The 19,115-nt window shown below is 43.4% G+C and overlaps 1 protein-coding gene across 1 annotated transcript; it reads left to right on the top strand.

The window, feature by feature from the left end:
* The first annotated feature begins 1,295 nt into the window (after positions 1 to 1,295).
* LOC135572941 (uncharacterized) lies at positions 1,296 to 4,542 on the top strand. The gene is made up of 6 exons (XM_065021871.1): positions 1,296 to 2,163; positions 2,323 to 2,685; positions 2,823 to 3,173; positions 3,372 to 3,497; positions 3,706 to 3,740; positions 4,087 to 4,542. Exons 1-6 carry the CDS (start codon positions 2,106 to 2,108, stop codon positions 4,219 to 4,221), a joined length of 1,068 nt encoding a protein of 355 aa, XP_064877943.1. The 5' UTR covers positions 1,296 to 2,105; the 3' UTR covers positions 4,222 to 4,542.
* The last annotated feature ends 14,573 nt before the right edge of the window (positions 4,543 to 19,115 follow it).

Here is a 19,115-nt window from a genome sequence, read left to right as displayed (position 1 = left end):
AACCGTGAAATGCTTACTCACAAGCCCTTCACCAACAAGGAACTTGAAGCTCTCAACCTGCTCCACTACTGCCCTGTCGATGAGAATGGGGGCATGCTTGGCCCTCCTTTACCTGTAGTCCACGATCATCTCCTTTGTCTTGATCACGTTGAGGGAGAGGTTGTTGTCCTGGCACCACACTTCCTGGTCTATGACCTCCTCCCTATAGGTTATCTCATCATTGTCGGTGATCAGGCCTACCACTGTTGTGTCGTCGGCAAACTTAATGATGGTGTTGGAGTCATGGTTGGCCATGCAGTCATGGGTAAACAGGGAGTACAGGAGGGGACTAAGCACGCACCCCTGAGTGGCCCCCATGTTTAGGATCAGCGGGGCAGATGTGTTGTTTTCTACCCTTACCACCTGGGGGCGGCCCATCAGGAAGTCCAGGATCCAGTTGCAGAGGGAGGTGTTTAGTCCCAGGGTCCTTAGCTTAGTGATGAGATTTGAGGGCAATATGGTGTTGAACGCTGAGCTGTAGTCAATGAACAGCATTCTCACATAGGTATTCCTTTTGTCCAGGTGGGAAAGGGCAATGCTGAGTGCAATAGAGATTGTGTCATCTGTGGATCTGTTGGGGCGGTATGCAAATTCGAGTGGTTCTAGGATTTCTGGGAAGATGGTGTTGATGTGAGCCATGACCAGCCTTTCAAAGCACTTCATGGCCACAGACGTGAGTGCTACGGGTTAGTAGTCATTTAGGCAGGTTAACATGGAGTTATTGGGCATAGGGACTATGGTGTTCTGCTTGAAACATGTAGGTATTACAGACTTGTCCAGGGACAGGTTGAAAATGTCAGTAAAGAAAGATCTATAACTCAAATTTCGACGTGAATTTGGTTGGGTCGCACGAAAGTTACACATTGTTGCGTTAAGAATGGAAAGCATAGAAATAGCGCACTTAGAACAGAACTACCGCTTCATAGACTTGCTTGCAATGAGAATGACAGATCTATAACTCACATGTCTATGTGAATTTGGTCAGGTCGCCAAATAAAGTGACAAATTACAGCTTTAATTTGCAGTGTTAAACCGTTCTCATGCCACTAACACACCCTCAAACACACAGCAACATATTTACAGTTACTCTGTGGTTTGTGATGAACACGAGATGAGGATGTATCTGAGCTTTGTTAGGGCCTGTTGGCTTTGTACACAGGACCCTCTGCTCCCTCTCTTTTTCTCTGCTCTTCTCTTTCTCTCCTCTCTCTCTGATCTCTCTCTCTCTACTTCTCCCTCCAATCTCTCTCTGATTCTCCTCTGTCTCCCTCTCTCTTCTTTCTTTTTCTCTCTCTCTCTCTCTCTCTTGCTCTCTCTTTCTCTTTCTCTCTCTGTCCTCTCTCTCTCTCTTTCTCTGTTTCTTTCTTTCTGTGGTTTTCAGCCGGATGTCTCAGAACTCTTAGCTCTCTCATACTGTATACTATACTACTTGCTCTTCAAGTTGACCATTTTAACAACAGTAAACCAACTCTTTTGATGAGGCAGCTGTTCTATACGTAGTCGACTGAAATCTGTGAAAAAAGTCAACTAGATCTGTAGTTCTAGATCTGTAGTCAAAAAACCCAGTTTAGTGAAGTATTTTCATCACCTATAGGCCTAGAGGAATCTCTCTCCTCAATAACAACATCATGGGAATGGATTCAAGCCATCCAATCCAAATTAATGTACATTCTGAATTAGAGACTTTTTTCCATTGATATTGATGTTTTTTAGTGAGGTGAAGTGAATGTGTGGTGACAGAAGCCCTAGTGGATGACAGTGTCATTCTATGAATGCTCCCAACAAATTCACAACTATGGGTCTCTTGACGTAGACAACAGTAGATGTAGTGATTAAGAATGAGGGCAAATTTGAATGATTAATACAGCATTTTTACTAAATCCATAATGATAAGAAGTCTGATTCAGTCCAGCCTGTGACTCTGTACAATGTGAAGAAGATTGTCCTTCCTGAATAAGGCGTCAACAAAAATGATGCGTCCAGTTCGACCAATCACCTGTAACTCCATTGTTGAAGTGTTGTCTACATAGGTGGACTTTTTCTACTCAAGACAAGTTGTGAGGAGGATGACAACTTCAAAGAGGATCACACTTTGTCTGATATTTCCACTTCTTGTAGAGATGGGTAAGTCCAACTTTTATATTTCTCTGCTTATGAGATGTTCGCTCTTGATTTGGATGCTTGAGATATTACATGTAATACTTCACAGGCACTTTGAATATTCTAAGTTGTATTTGGGGTAAGTAACAGCAAATATACTGCATTGTTCATGTTCTTTAATAGATGTGGTAGCTGGTACTGAATCCTCATCCATACTTCAGGACAGTGGTTTCACATCAGCCAACGTTGGAGACACAGTGATTGTGCACTGCTTCTATAAAGGCCACATAGCCATGCATTTCTCCTGGTACAAGCAACCCTTGGGAGATAAGCTTCAACTCTTCTCAACTGTCTATAAGTTTGAGAGGAACGCAACCTTTTACCATGAGTTTAAGGATAACCCTCGATTCTCAGTGGAAAACGGCCAAGAAAAGAATCATCTAAGGATCTCAGACATGCAGCTCTCTGATTCAGGCACATACTACTGTGGAAGCGCTTATGGCAACAAGGTGGAGTTGGGAAAAGGAGCCATTCTCTTGGTAAAAGGTAAACTTACAGATATATGGTGAAAATATGAGTTAATATCCTAATCAGATTAGATTTTTTTTTAGAAAATGTTGAGTTTGAACACAGTCGACAGTAATATTCTAGAGATTCAATGGGTTTATTGATCTTCTTGTCAGGCTCAGGGTCCAGAAACATATCTGTGCTCCAGCAGCCTGTGTCTGAGTCAGTCCAGCCAGGAGACTCTGTGACACTGAACTGTACAATACACACTGAGACCTATGTAGGAGACCACAGGGTCTATTGGTTCAGACATGGCTCAGGAGAATCCCTTCCAGGAATCATTTACACCCACGGAGACAGGAGTGATCAGTGTGAGAAGAGCCCTGGGGCTGGGTCTCCTACACAGAGCTGTGTCTACAACCTCCCCAAGAGGAACCTCAGCCTCTCTGATGCTGGGACTTACTACTGTGCTGTGGCCTCATGTGGGGAGATTCTGTTTGGGAATGGGACCAAGCTGGACATTCAAGGTAAATCCCATTTAATCTGTAAATATCCCCAACAATACTGTATCTTCATGCAAACAGCCTACCTCCAAATGACCTCATTATATTGTCTCAACAAGCTATACAATATCACCATTAGCTTTTGATTCCATATTTTACTGTTTGGTGATCTTCCTAAGTGTTCATGAATACAATAGGAATTCACTGATACCGTTTCCACAGTTCCAGAACATGACTCTCCATTTGATATGAGTCCTACTGTTCTGGCCTTGGTCGTCTCCAACATCGTTCTGGGGATAGTGACCATTCTACTTGTCTGGCCACTGTGCAAGAACAGAGATAGCAGAGGTATTAATTTATATCTAATGTATACAATGTATCTAATGATATAGCTGATGTATCTAAAGTTTCATGCATCTCTATGCAATGTACATTCTGTAAATATCAGTTCAATGTCCATCATATAAGCACTGTTAATTAACTGCATGAGGTTAAAAATAGATAGATTGTCATAAAAAATAATAGCTGGCCTTCCTCTATTTTAATCTCTTTGAAGGGAGGACTGATGTCCCAACGTCTCAGGGCAATCAGGTAAATTTGTCAACATTTATAAATATAGTATGTTTTTAGTTTTTACAAGAAACTGCCATTTAACTTGCCTTACAGCTAGAAGTCAGCTTATTTGTACTTTTTATGTTATTAAGCTTTTTTGGAAGTAATACGTCACTCTACTAGATGAAGCCTTATGATCTTTGTGATCGTTGTTGATTTTTCCATGGAACTTCTGTCTCTGTTCCACTGACTGTCAGGTCATTGTAGTGGGTGTACAGTCTGAACAGTCATGTCTTTTGTAGAGTGCTGTAGAGGAGAATAGAAACATTATATAGTAGTTCATGCTGTCATCATAATGTATTTCCTCATGGCTCCACCCCCTCAGGATCAAGACAGTGACATGTTGAACTACGCAGCTGTCAGTTTCACCCCTAAGAAGTCCTCCTCTAGAACAGTGAGAGAGAAGACCAGCAGAGAGGATGCAGTGTACTCTGATGTCAGATACCTTCAGCAGCAGTGAAAGATATCCCCAGTGTCACAGACTACAAAAATAAGTTGTACTATTTGTAGCATAATAACACTGCTTTTAGTACCAAAAATTACTATGGAATTTTCAATGTAACAAATAAACTGTTGTTTTAACATGGTCTGTATGCTAGATGTATATAAAGATCCTGTGAAGCCTTAAATAGCTTAACTTTTTACAGCTTTTTATTGTAAGAAGTCATATGACAGAGAATCCCATTTTCGCTCTATTACTATGTGTTTTTAACATAATAAACCATACATTTTTACGTTCTGTACATCTCTATTCTCTGTCTACAGTAAATCTCTGCGACCACATATACAATGTCATTAAAAGGAATAGCAGTGCCTTTTTATTTAACCGCTTTTTAGTTATGTTTTGTCTTGTTGATGCACAAATTTGATGTACAAACCTGGTTCTCGCAGACCGTGAGAATCTCTCTGACTCCACATACCGCATAGATATACATGTACAGTTGAAGTCGGAATTTTACATACACCTTAGTCAAGTACATTTATACTCCGTTTTTTACAATTCCTGACATTTAATCCCAGTAAAAATGTCCTTTCTTAGGTCAGTTAGGATCACACCTTTATGAAAAAGCTAGCGCCATTAGCCAGGAGCAAGAGGACCTGTTCCCCCCCGAGGCCCAACGAATGCCAACCTTGCACTCTGTCGAAGACATCCTTTCTGAGTTGAGATCCCAACGTACAGAACTCAACATTAAATTAGATGCCATTAGCTCTCAGCTCAGTGCGATAGGGGGCAAGGTGACAATCCTGGAAAACGCTTTGCCTGACATCAACATCAAGATAACCATAAACGCGGGGCGCCTGGACGAGGCAGAGGGGCGAATCCTATCCATGGAAAACTTATTGACAGATGCGATGGAAACAATAGCATATGTAAAAATAAAATCGAGCATCTGGAAGAGAAAACAGAGGACCTGGAAAACAGGGGGAGAAGGAATAATTGTGTTCTATTAAATCTGGGCGAAAAAGAGGAGGGAAACATGCCACTGATCCGCTACCTGCAAGACAAACTTCCCAAGTGGCTCCACCTGTCCACCGACAGGCCCATAGAACGAGAGAGAGCTCACCGAGCACTGAGGCCCCCACCAGCAGCCAGACAACAACCGCGCCTAATCACCATACGTTTCCTGAGATTCACCGACAAGGAACGAGTTCTACAGGCGGCGAAAACCAACACCATCACAGTGGGAAACGCCAAACTCACTTTACACCAGGACCTGTCAGCTGGAATACGCCGAAAGCGCAGAGAGTTTGACGAGGTGAAGAAATACTCCATTGACCGAGGCATCTTTAGAGGATTGACCGAGGCATGACTTCCGGCGCCGACAGAGATGGCCGCCTCGCTTTGCGTTCCTAGGAAACTATGCAGTTTTTTTTTTTACATGTTATTTCTTACATTAGTACCCCAGGTCATCTTAGGTTTCATTACATACAGTCGAGAAGAACTACTGAATATAAGAGCAGCGTCAACTCACCATCAGTACGACCAAGAATATGACTTTCGCGAAGCGGATCCTGTGTTCTGCCTTTCACCCAGGACAACGGTATGGATCCCAGCCGGCGACCCCAAAAAACGACTTTGTAAAAGAGGGAAAGGTAGCGGTCTTCTGGTCAGACTCCGGAGATGGGCACATCGTGCACCACTCCCCAGTATACTTCTCGCCAATGTCCAGTCTCTTGACAACAAGGTTGATGAAATCCGAGCAAGGGTAGCATTCCAGAGGGACATCAGAGACTGTAACGTTCTTTGCTTCACGGAAACATGGCTCACTGGAGAGATGCTATCGGAGTCGGTGCAGCCAGCTGGTTTCTCCACGCATCGCACCGACAGAAACAAACATCTTTCTGGTAAGAAGAGGGGCGGGGGCGTATGCCTTATGGCTAACGAGACGTGGTGTGGTCACAAAAGCATACAGGAACTCAAGTCCTTCTGTTCACCTGATTTAGAATTCCTCACAATCAAATGTCGACCACATTATCTACCAAGGGAATTCTCTTTGATTATAATCACAGCCGTATATAGGTAGCTGGGGATTTTAACAAGGCTAATCTGAAAACAAGACTCCCTAAATGTTATCAGCATATCGATTGCGCAACCAGGGCTGGCAAAACCTTGGATCACTGCTATTCTAACTTCCGCGATGCATATAAGGCCCTGCCCCGCCCTCCTTTCGGAAAAGCTGACCACGATTCCATTTTGTTGATCCCTGCCTACAGACAGAAACTAAAACAAGAAGCTCCCACGCTGAGGTCTGTTCAACGCTGGTCCGACCAATCTGATTCCACACTCCAAGACTGCTTCCATCACGTGGACTGGGATATGTTTCGTATTGCGTCAGACAACAACATTGACGAATACGCTGATTCGGTGTGCGAGTTCATTAGAACGTGCGTTGAAGATGTCGTTCCCATAGCAACGATTAAAACATTCCCAAACCAGAAACCGTGGATTGATGGCAGCAACTGAAAGCGCGAACCACTGCTTTTAATCAGGGCAAGGTGACCGGAAATATGACCGAATACAAACAGTGCCGCTATTCCCTCCACAAGGCAATCAAACAAGCTAAGCGTCAGTATAGAGACAAAGTAGAATCTCAATTCAACGGCTCAGACACAAGAGGTATGTGGCAGGGTCTACAGTCAATCACGGATTACAAAAAGAAAACCAGCCCAGTCACGGACCAGGATGTCTTGCTCCCAGGCAGACTAAATAACTTTTTTGCCCGCTTTGAGGACAATACAGTGCCACTGACACGGCCTGCAACCAAAACATGCGGCCTCTCCTTCACTGCAGCCGAGGTGAGTAAAACATTTAAACGTGTTAACCCTCGCAAGGCTGCAGAACCAGACGGCATCCCCAGCCGCGCCATCAGAGCATGCGCAGACCAGCTGGCTGGTGTGTTTACGGACATATTCAATCAATCCCTATCCCAGTCTGCTGTTCCCACATGCTTCAAGAGGGCCACCATTGTTCCTGTTCCCAAGAAAGCTAAGGTAACCGAGCTAAACGACTACCGCCCCGTAGCACTCACTTCCGTCATCATGAAGTGCTTTGAGAGACTAGTCAAGGACCATATCACCTCAACCCTACCTGACACCCTAGACCCACTCCAATTTGCTTACCGCCCAAATAGGTCCACAGACGATGCAATCTCAACCACACTGCACACTGCCCTAACCCATCTGGACAAGAGGAATACCTATGTGAGAATGCTGTTCATCGACTACAGCTCGGCATTTAACACCATAGTACCCTCCAAGCTCGTCATCAAGCTCGAGACCCTGGGTCTCGACCCCGCCCTGTGCAACTGGGTACTGGACTTCCTGACGGGCCGCCCCCAGGTGGTGAGGGTAGGCAACAACATCTCCACCCCGCTGATCCTCAACACTGGGGCCCCACAAGGGTGCGTTCTGAGCCCTCTCCTGTACTCCCTGTTCACCCACGACTGTGTGGCCACGCACGCCTCCAACTCAATCATCAAGTTTGCGGACGACACAACAGTGGTAGGCTTAATTACCAACAACGACGAGACAGCCTACAGGAAGGAGGTGAGGGCCCTCGGAGTGTGGTGTCAGGAAAATAACCTCACACTCAACGTCAACAAAACTAAGGAGATGATTGTGGACTTCAGGAAACAGCAGAGGGAACACCCCCCTATCCACATCGATGGAACAGTAGTGGAGAGGGTAGCAAGTTTTAAGTTCCTCGGCATACACATCACAGACAAACTGAATTGGTCCACCCAAACAGACAGCATCGTGAAGAAGGCGCAGCAGCGCCTCTTCAACCTCAGGAGGCTGAAGAAATTCGGCTTGTCACCAAAAGCACTCACAAACTTCTACAGATGCACAATCAAGAGCATCCTGGCGGGCTGTATCACCGCCTGGTACGGCAACTGCTCCGCCCACAACCGTAAGGCTCTCCAGAGGGTAGTGAGGTCTGCACAACGCATCACCGGGGGCAAACTACCTGCCCTCCAGGACACCTACACCACCCGATGTTACAGGAAGGCCATAAAGATCATCAAGGACAACAACCACCCGAGCCACTGCCTGTTCACCCCGCTATCATCCAGAAGGCGAGGTCAGTACAGGTGCATCAAAGCTGGGACCGAGAGACTGAAAAACAGCTTCTATCTCAAGGCCATCAGACTGTTAAACAGCCACCACTAACATTGAGTGGCTGCTGCCAACACACTGACCCAACTCTAGCCATAATAATGGGAATTGATGGGAAATTATGTAAAATATATCACTAGCCACTTTAAACAATGCTACCTAATATAATGTTTACATACCCTACATTATTCATCTCATATGTATACGTATATACTGTACTCTATATCATCTACTGCATCTTTATGTAATACATGTATCAACTATGCCACTTTGTTTACATACTCATCTCATATGTACGTATATACTGTACTCGATACCATCTATTGTATCTTGCCTATGCCGCTCTGTACCATCACTCATTCATATATCTTTATGTACATATTCTTTATCCCCTTACACTTGTGTGTATAAGACAGTAGTTTTGGAATTGTTAGTTAGATTACTTGTTGGTTATTACTGCATTGTCGGAACTAGAAGCACAAGCATTTCGCTACACTCGCATTAACATCTGCTAACCATGTGTATGTGACAAATAAAATTTGATTTGATTTGATTTGGATTCAAATACCCAAACGAGCTCAGGATTCTTCACCAAGAAGCCCTGCGACACTTCAAAACTCCCGAAGAGGCAAAACGTTTTTTTGAAAGACAATCCTGGTCAATGAGAAACAGACCAATGACTAAATGCAATTAATGCCATTACTAAAGGAGGTAAGACAACATATAGCCGATATCCAAAGACCCACCCGCCCCGCTAAATGTCATTATAGCCGTCCAATCAATATTTATTCTCCTTTAGCTGAGAGGGATAGGCTCTATAGCCTAACTTAGGCCTACTAACGTTTCAGCCTACTTTTATTTCCCCTTTTTTTCTTGCTATTATTATGTCCCTTGGGGGAGGTATATGTAGGCTGGGCTATTGATTTTATTTTCTCCCTCTTTCATTTACTCAATGCGTGGGGCAGAGAGGATGAGGCATTTCTTTGGTGGGGGGAGACGTTGTGCGTTGCTAACTGTTCCCGTTTTTTTCTCTTTTTTTTCGGAACACAGAATTGAGAATTTGGGAACTCGGCTGGGGTGTTCAGAGATTGTTATTTTATGTATACCATTTATTTTCCTTTTGTGTGAACGCAGCTGTAACTATTATCCACTTTTACCCAGAGATGACTTGCATTAAAGTGCGATTACTGTTCGATGACGATGACTAGCACCTTAAATCTATTGACATGGAACTGCCATGGTCTAGGGCATGCAATAAAACGGAAAAGGATACTATGTGCTCTAACAAAGGAAAAAGCAGACATCGCGCTATTACAAGAGACACACCTCTGTGATGCTGAACATGCCAAACTCCGCAGAGCTTGGGTGGGACAGGTGTATTTCTCATCTTTCAAATCAAACAGTAGCGGTACAGCCATACTTATCTATAAAAAGAATGTTCCATTCATAATTGACAAAAACATATCTGATCCGGAGGGGAGATTTATTTTGATAACTGTGTCACTTTATGGTCAACTAATTACTATCTTAAATTTATACGCCCCTAACACAGATATTCCTGCTTTCATGTCAAAAATGATAACCCTGTTCAATGAGCATTGTGTTTCCTTTGGCGTGGTGGCTGGAGATTTTAATTGTACCCTTAAACCCAACCCTAGACAAATCCTCTCAATCCCCTCCACAAATCCGAGATCTGCAAAGATGTTGAACTCTCTCACTAAAGAGATGTGACTGATAGATATCTGGGTAGAGACTAATAGCTGGACTATACATACTACTCTAATGTCCATAACACCCACTCCCGTATAGATTACATTTTTATCCCAAAGAGTTTCATAAATTCAGCCACTTGTACAATCGGACCCATAGCACTTTCAGATCACGCCTTTGTCCACCTCCGCTTTGACCTCAGCAAGAAACATCCCGAGGTCAAAGAGCTGATAATTCAACACCTTCATGTTATCAAACGAAGCGTTCCATGCATTGGTAACTATATGGATAGACAACTACACACAAGACAACAAAGATTCTCCTGTTTCTCCGGCCACAATGTGGACGCTGCTAAAGCCACACTAAAAGGTCATATAGTTGCATATGCTTCCTCTATGAAAAAAGCAATGGAAGCACACAGGCTAGATCTCGAGAGGGAGCTGGAATGCTGTGAAAGTCAAAGTCAAACTGAATTTGGACTACACTCGGGAGATAAAAAAAACAAGTTTACTTTACTAAACAGAAATACCATGAGTATAGCAATAGGCCGAGTAGATTGTTTGCTTACCAATTTAAAAAAGAGCAGTCAGAGCGTACAATCATGGCTATCCGAACAGCAGAGGACGAGGTCACATATGACCCCAAAAATATTAATTGAACTTTTCATGAATTTTACTGCAAACTATATACCTTTGAGAATAAACACACGGAGGCAGAACTTCACTAACTATACTATCATAGATCCACCAAGAAGATCTCAACTCCCCTTCACTCCTGTGGAGATCCTGGAGGTAATTACCTCCATGCCACCTAATAAGTCCCCAGGCCCAGATGGATTCCCCAGAGAGTTCTACAAAGCTTTTTGGCCCCAGCTCAGCCCTATCTTCATGCCAATGCTGGAGGATTTTTGCAATGCATACAGCTCGCATTACAGTGTTGTTCAAAAAAGACAAGGACCCTCTATCCTGCTCGTCCTTCCGGCCCATAAGTTTGTTTGATTTCGACTACAAAATAATTACCAAATTGCTCGCCAAAAGACTAAACACTCTTCTTCCCAAAATAATAAAAGCGGACCAAACTGGATTTATTCGAGACAGATACTCTTCTGATAGCATTCGCCATCTTTTTGATATTATTGATCAAGTAAACGCACAGAAGACACCTGTCCAGCTGGCTTCACTGGATGCTGAGAAGGCGTTTGACAGGATGGAGTGGAGCTTTCTGTTTTCAGTCTTAGAAAAGTTAAATATGGGCCCAAATTTTATTAAATGGATCAAATCACTATACTCTCATCCAAATGCCATGGTGACTACTAACGGACTGAACTCTGACAGATTCCCTCTGGAACGGGGCACAAGACAAGGGTGCTCGCTGTCCCCCCTGCTCTAATTGTTGGGGGCGGAGCCTCTGGCAGAGTTGATAAGGAGCAATCCAAGTATTGTGGGTGTTTCTGAAGGCGCAAGATTTCGCTTTACGCTGATGATGTCTTGCTCTACGCTGATGATGTCTTGCTCTACATATCCAACCCTGAGAAATCACTCCCTCCCATTTTAGACACAATTGCTCAGTATGGCAAGTTTTCAGGTTATAAGATCAATTTTAACAAATCCACTGTCTGCCCTCTCAATATTACACTCACCAGCTCTATGAAGACACTATGTCCTTTCCAATGGAAGACACAGGGATTTCAATACCTTGGGATCTTCATAACACCAGATCTGAATAGCCTTTTCAAGGAAAATGATCTCCCACTCCTGGATCGAATCAAGAACGATCTCCAAACCTGGATCTCCCTCCCAATTAGCTTAGTATGAAGAATTAATGTCATCCGTATGAACATCCTCCCTAGACTGAACTATTTATTTCAGATGCTCCCATGCTATCTCCCAGTTTCCTTTTTCAAAACAACTAACCAAAGCATCACCAAATTTATATGGGGCAATAAAAAACCTAGGATCAAGTTCTCAACTCTAAGGGTGGTCTCGAATCTAAAGGTGGTCTTGCCCTTCCCTCCCGTCAATTGTACTACTGGTCTGCCCAAATCCGCAACATATTAACATGGATCACAAACAGACAAGAGTCAACGTGGATTCAGATCGAAGCCCAATCCTGTGGTTCATTGCCCCTAAGCTCAATTATATTCATTAATAACGTTCTGAGAAAATAATCTGGGAAAAGGACTTAGGTCTGACTATCAGTGATGAGTTATGGGTGGAGGTTTGCGACGGGGTATACTGTTCCTCTACTAATGTAAAAATGTAAGAATCTAATTACACATTATTGTACAAATTTCATTACACTCCTTTGAGACTCCATAGTATGAAAACAGACATGTCTCCTAACTGTAAAAGATGTACCTCTGAAAGTGGAACCTATTGGCATGTATTTTGGAGCTGTAGAGATATTGCCAGATTCTGGCAATCTATACATACTGCTGCACAGAAAATACTAGATGTACAGTTTGATATGACCCCGTGTGCCTATCTTCTTAATGCCCAGCAGGACTTTGTGCTTGATCATGACAGAGAACATTTGCTTATGACTATTACATACTTTGCTAAGAAATATATTCTCCTATTGTGGGCCTCTAATACCTCTCCTACATTTAAAATGTGGATTGACCAGATTGTTGACTTTCTCCCTCTTGAAAAGCTCACTTATGACCTCCACAAGAGACAGCCCAAGTTTGATAGACTCTGGTCTCCACTATTCAACTATATTTCAAATTGGACAGAATGAATGGGGAGATAAGGGAAATGAGCAGATACATTGTTATATAAAAATAACTATTATTTATTATTATTATTATTATTTTTTATAGCCTGTCACATCTGTGAATGTGGAATGTGTTGTTGGTTGATTTGAAAAACAAGAAAACTTAATAAAACTTTAAATTGAAAAAATAATGTGAAATGTCAGAATAATAGCAGAGATAATTATTTATTCTAGCTTTTAGTTCTTTCATCACATTCCCACTGGGTCAGAAGTTTACATACACTCAATTAGTATTTGGTAGCATTGCCTTTAAATTGTTTAACTTGGGTCAAACGTTTCAGGTAGCCTTCCACAAGCTTCCCACAATACATTGGGTGAATTTTGGCCCATTCCTCCTGAAGGAGCTGGTGTAACTGAGTCAGGTTTGTATGCCTTCTTGCTCGCACATGCTTTTTCAGTTCTGCCCACAAATGTTCTATAGGATTAAGGGCAGGGCTTTGTGATGGCCACTCCAGTACCTTGACTTTGTTGTCCTTAAGCCATTTTGCTACAACTTTGGAAGTACGCTTGAGGTCATTGTTGACTTGGAAGACCCATTTGCAACCAAGCTTTAACTTCCTGACTGATGTCTTGAGATGTTGCTTCAATATATCCACATAATTTTTCCCCCTCGTGATGCCATCTATTTTGTGAAGTGCACCAGTCCCTCCTGCAACAAAGCACCTCCACAACATAATGCTGCCACAGACCGTGCTTCACGGTTGGGATGGTGTTCTTCGGCTTACAAGCCTCCCCCTTTGTCCTCCAAACATAACGATGGCCATTATGGCCAAACAGTTCTATTTTTGTTTCATCAGACCAGAGGACATTTCTCCAAAAAGTACAATCTTTGTCCCCATGTGCAGTTGTAAACTGTAGTCTGGCTTTTTTATGGCGGTTTTGGAGCAGTGGCTTCTTCCTTGCTGAGCAGCCTTTCAGGTCATGTCGATATAGGACTTGTTTTACTGTGGATATAGATACTTTTGTACCTGTTTCCTCCAGCATCTTCACAAGGTCCTTTGCTGTTGTTCTGGGATTGATTTGCACTTTTCACACCAAAGTACGTTCATCTCTAGGAGACAGAACGTGTCTCCTCCCTGAGCTGTATGACGGCTGCGTTGTCCCATGGTGTTTACACTTGCGTTCTATTGTTTGTACAGATGAACGTGGTACCTTCAGGTGTTTGGACATTTCTCCCAAGGATGAACCAGACTTGTGGAGGTCTAAACATTTTTTTCTGAGGTCTTGACTGATTTCTTTTGATTTTCCCATGATGTCAAGCAAAGAGGCACCTAGTTTGAATGTAGGCCTTGAAACACATCCACATGTATACCTCCAATTGACTCAAATGATGTCAATTAGCCTATCAGAATCTTCTAAAGCCATGCCATCATTCATTTGTAATTAATGATGTAATAATCTGTAATTTTCCAAGCTGTTTAAAGGCACAGTCAACTTAGTGTATGTAAACGTCTGACCCACTGGAATTGTGATACAGTGAATTATAAGTTAAATAATCTGTCTGTAAACAATTGTTGGAAAACATACTTGTGTCATGCACAAAGTAGATGTCCTAACAGACTTGCCAAAACTATAGCTTGTTAACAAGAAATGTGTGGAGTGGTTGAAAAACTAAGTGTATGTAAACTTCCGACTTCAACTGTATATGGTTTACATTAAATGCTCTCTTTGCTCTCTTAAACGCTCTCTCAGTGTCAGTTCACACATCTACCAGGGAGGGTGTTATTTGTTGTATCTCCCACCAATCAGAGAAAAAAGGTTCCTTTCTCTGTAACTGTCAGGCAAGAAGCCTACTGATCACAGTACTGCACCAGTCCATTTGGTTCAGGGCAGGCGAGTGTAACCACTCAGGATGGACTGCACTATTCATCTGTATGGTGATTCTGCATCTCACTAAGTACTGTATGTGCATATCTAGACTGTCTAGTCCATTTCTCCTCTGTTTCAGTAGCTATTTACTGTAAGATAATGACATTGTCCTCTACCTTATGGACATGTCACGAACCGGCTCAAAGCCCGTAACAAAGGGAGACAACGTGGAGATAAGGAGTAGCAAAATATATATTTATTAACTAAAGCAACTAAGTATAATATAGAATGGTGTGTGTAATCAGTAATCAGTAGTGTAAGTGAGTGTTTTGCATGCATGAATGTGATAATGCAGGGTGATGAAAGGTGCCAAAGCAAACAAACAAACGGCCACCAAGAACCACAACACAATCTACAAAGGGTGTCTGCATGGAGAGAGTCTCCTCCATGAATGTGGAAGAGGTCTATTTATCCTGGGAGACACCTGGCCCAGGTGTTTCCCATGTAGCTGACGACCCTCTCAACTCCGCCCACCGGCATCCTAATAAGGAAACAAGAAAAAAGACAGAATACGGCAGACAGAGTGGGAGGGTCGTCACATCCCCCCCCATAAAACCGGGGACCAACAAGGACCCCGGAACATACCAGCCTCCCGCGTCCCAAATTGACACAGGGCTCTGCGTCCCAAATTGACACAGGCCTCTGCGTCCCAAATTGACACAGGCCTCTGCGTCCCAAATTGACACAGGCCTCTGCGTCCCAAATTGACACAGGCCTCTGCGTCCCAAATTGACGAGGGGTTATGTGTTCACACCTCCACCAACCAACCTCCTCCCCAGACCTCAGCAACCTTTGTGCATAGGAAGCAATATTTTAAGAGGAAAGAAGAACACAAGACCAGGAGGGAACAGACAGGAAAGATAGAACATGACAACCCGAAACAATGGTCAGTCACGTAAACATTCAGGAACATGGCACAAAAGACCAACAGCTACAAGCTCCAACGAAAAGAACATCAGGGTCCTTCTTAATTTTTACAACTCATAATGATTCATAGTCACTTCCAACGATTCATAGATTTCACGTGCCCTACTCGTCAGTGGCACCTGCCAATAGCCTTTTAACAGGTCAAATTTGCTCACAAACTTAGCTGCACCGACTTGATCAACACAGTCCTCCATCCGAGGAAGAGGAAATGAATCTGGCTTTGTGACACTGTTTACCTTACGGTAGTCCGTACAAAAACGGTTTGTTCCATCCGGTTTACTGACCAAGATACAGGGAGAAGCCCAACTGGAGAAAGAAGGCTCTGCTATCTTACTCTCCAGCATGTACTTGACCTCAGCATCCAGACAACGTAGTTTCTCTGAAGAAACTCTATAGAAGCGCTGACGAATGGAGTCAGCACCTCCAATGTCAATATCATGTTCTATTAAGTTTGTACGTGTAGGTGTATCAGAAAACAAACCTGGAAATCTCTGAATCAGACCAACTATCTCTTTCCGCCCATCAACAGGTAGGTGAGTGAGAAGACTGTCTAAAATATCCAGTGTTTCTGAATTTTTCAATCTACCCTGCAATATACAATCGTCAGGACCAGGAACATCTTCCTCCTCATGCACAGATCTAGCACGACAAGAACCCAAGGAAACAACGGTATCAGCCAAAAGAACAGGTTTTACCGTCCTCTGTAGAATCCCACTGTTCAGTCTCAGAGGAACGTGCATAATAGGGTTTTAACAGATTTACATGGCACAGCTGGTGTGCTTTCCTCCGTTCTGGAGTGGCAACTAGATAATTTTGCTCAGTGCACTGGCGCACCACTGTATATGGACCTTGAAACTTGGCTTGAAAAGGAGAACCAACAATTGGCAGCAGAGCAAGAACCTGGTCACCTGGACTAAAGTGACGAGGCTCAGTTCGGCGATCAAATATGCCCTTCATCCTCTCCTGTGAAGATAACTTCTCTTTAGCCATTTCACCAGCGGCATACAGCCGTCGCCGGAAATCACACACATACGATAACAGGGACTGAGGAGGCTCGGGAGACTTCCAGTCATCCTGGAGAACAGATAAAAGTCCACGCACCCTATGTCCAAACACAAGGTCATTTGGACTGAAACCTGTGCTCTCCTGTGAAACTTCCCTAGCAGCTAACAGTAACCAAGGCAACCCCTCCTCCCAATCCTTATCCATCTCAGTACAATAAGCTCTCAACAAAGACTTAAGTGTTTGATGGAAACGTTCCAGTGCTCCTTGACTTTGCGCGTGATAGGCGCTAGACAAATTGTGTTTAATATGGAGCTGTTGAAGAACCTGACCAAACAGATTAGAGGTAAAATTAGATCCTTGATCACTCTGAATGACCTTAGTTTCTCTCATTGTTTGGAATCCCTGAGTCAAAGCTTTTAACACCGATTTAGTCGTGATAGATCGGAGAGGATAGGCAGCAGGAAACCTAGTGGTCTGACACATCACAGTGAACAGGTAACTGCTACCCTTTTTAGAACGAGGCAGAGGACCCACACAGTCAATAATCAGATACTCAAAAGGTTGGCTGAGTACAGGAATAGGAAACAATGGTACTGGTTTAATAGCTTGATTAGGCTTACCAGTTAATTGACAGGTGTGACAAGTTTTGATAAAATCAGAAACATCCCTCTTTAATCTAGGCCAAAAGAAATGTCTTAATATGCGATTGTAGGTTTTCCTCACCCCCATATGTCCAGCAACGTCGCTGTGAGAAGTTTCCAACACCAACTCACGAAGCTTAACTGGTACAACAACCTGACTAATTGCCTCCCCCAGAAAAACACTATCATGAGACACCCACTTTCTCATCAGGACATCCTCTTGGAGAAAATAGCCATGGGCGACATCTCCCAACTGTTCTATAGGCACAATTTGATCACGCAACTTTTCCAACGTGGGGTCATCCCGTTGCGCATTGATTAGATCTGAGCGGGTTACAGATAACGGGATAACAGGGAAAACAGTGACATACTTTGTATTATTATCATTAGTCGGCGCAGTGACCAGTTCGCCACGGCTCATAGAACGTGTCACTGCACACGCAGAGAACACCTCTGGGAAACTCTGTACACTCATCAGGAATCCCAATAAATGACGACTTAGTGGAAACCACTAGAGATGGAAACACGACAGGCCATACACGCTCACCAGCCAAGTTATTCCCAAGGATAACATCGATACCCTCAATAGGCAACGAAGGACGCACACCCACAACAACTTCACCCTTCACCAGCCCACAATCCAACATCAGTTTATGCAATGGAACTGACAGAGTGTTCAAACCTATTCCCCTAATTAGAACACTATTCCCCGAATCAGTCTCAGCAGAAAAGGGTAACACAGACTCCAACACAAATGATTCAGAGGCACCTGTGTCTCTCAGGATCTTCACTGGCACTAGGTCTTTACTTCCTAACATAGACACAAAACATTCTGTAATGAAAGGTAAATAGTCTGGATCAATATGGACTTTCACATTCTCCTGGGCCTGAGGAAATGAGTCATGAATGAACTGATGTGGAACAGGTGCAGCTAATGCAGTAGGCTTAGATTTAGCGTAAGCACCCTTTGACCTGAATAGTGGACATTCGTTTTTCCAATGCCCTGAACCTTGACAGTAGTGACACTCCTGCCCAAAGTCAGCTTTACCATGGGAGTCAGGTTCAACCCTAGTTGAATAGAACTCTGCCCGAGAACCAAAGTATCTCGGTGAGCGAAGCCCAAATCTATCCGAACGCCCCCACTCTTTCCAAATACGGGGTTCTGCAAAGACACTTTTGTGAGTCAACACATACTCGTCTGCCAAAACTGCAGCTTCAGCAACATTCTTTACTTTCTGTTCATTAATATACGTGGCAATACGATCAGGAATTGTGTCCTTAAATTGCTCTAACATAATCAGATCACACAGCCCTTGGAAAGTCACAACTGCAGAGGCGGAACACCAGCGATTAAACTGTAAAGACAACTGTCGCGCAAACTCAACATGAGTTTGGTTATCATCCCTTTTTAAAGTTCTAAATCGTTGGCGGTAAGCCTCAGGGACCAATTCATAAATCTGTAACACAGCTGTTTTAACTTTATCATAACTGGCACTATCGTGTACACTAAGAGCTGAATATGCTTCCTGCGCTTTACCAGTCAGCACACACTGCAACATTAAAGTGCGGTCAGAATCAGGCCAACTTCTAGCGTCAGCAACCCGCTCAAACAACGAAAATAATTTCTCGGGGTCCCTTTCATTAAACAGAGGCAATAACCGTAAGTTCCCAACAATATCAAATGTCTCTGGGGCACGACCAAAAGCGGAACTACCCCTAGGTAAATCTGGGTCACCTTCCCAAAACAAACTCTCCCCTGAGATCTTTCCTTCCCTAACCAACTCTATACGTTCTTGTTGCAATTTGATTT

The sequence above is a fragment of the Oncorhynchus nerka genome, linkage group LG8 (assembly GCF_034236695.1).
Source record: "Oncorhynchus nerka isolate Pitt River linkage group LG8, Oner_Uvic_2.0, whole genome shotgun sequence".
In the NCBI taxonomy this organism is placed as follows: Eukaryota; Metazoa; Chordata; class Actinopteri; order Salmoniformes; family Salmonidae; genus Oncorhynchus; species Oncorhynchus nerka.
The sequence above is the reverse complement of the archived record's forward strand: the minus strand, read 5'-3'. Positions and strand labels throughout refer to the sequence as shown.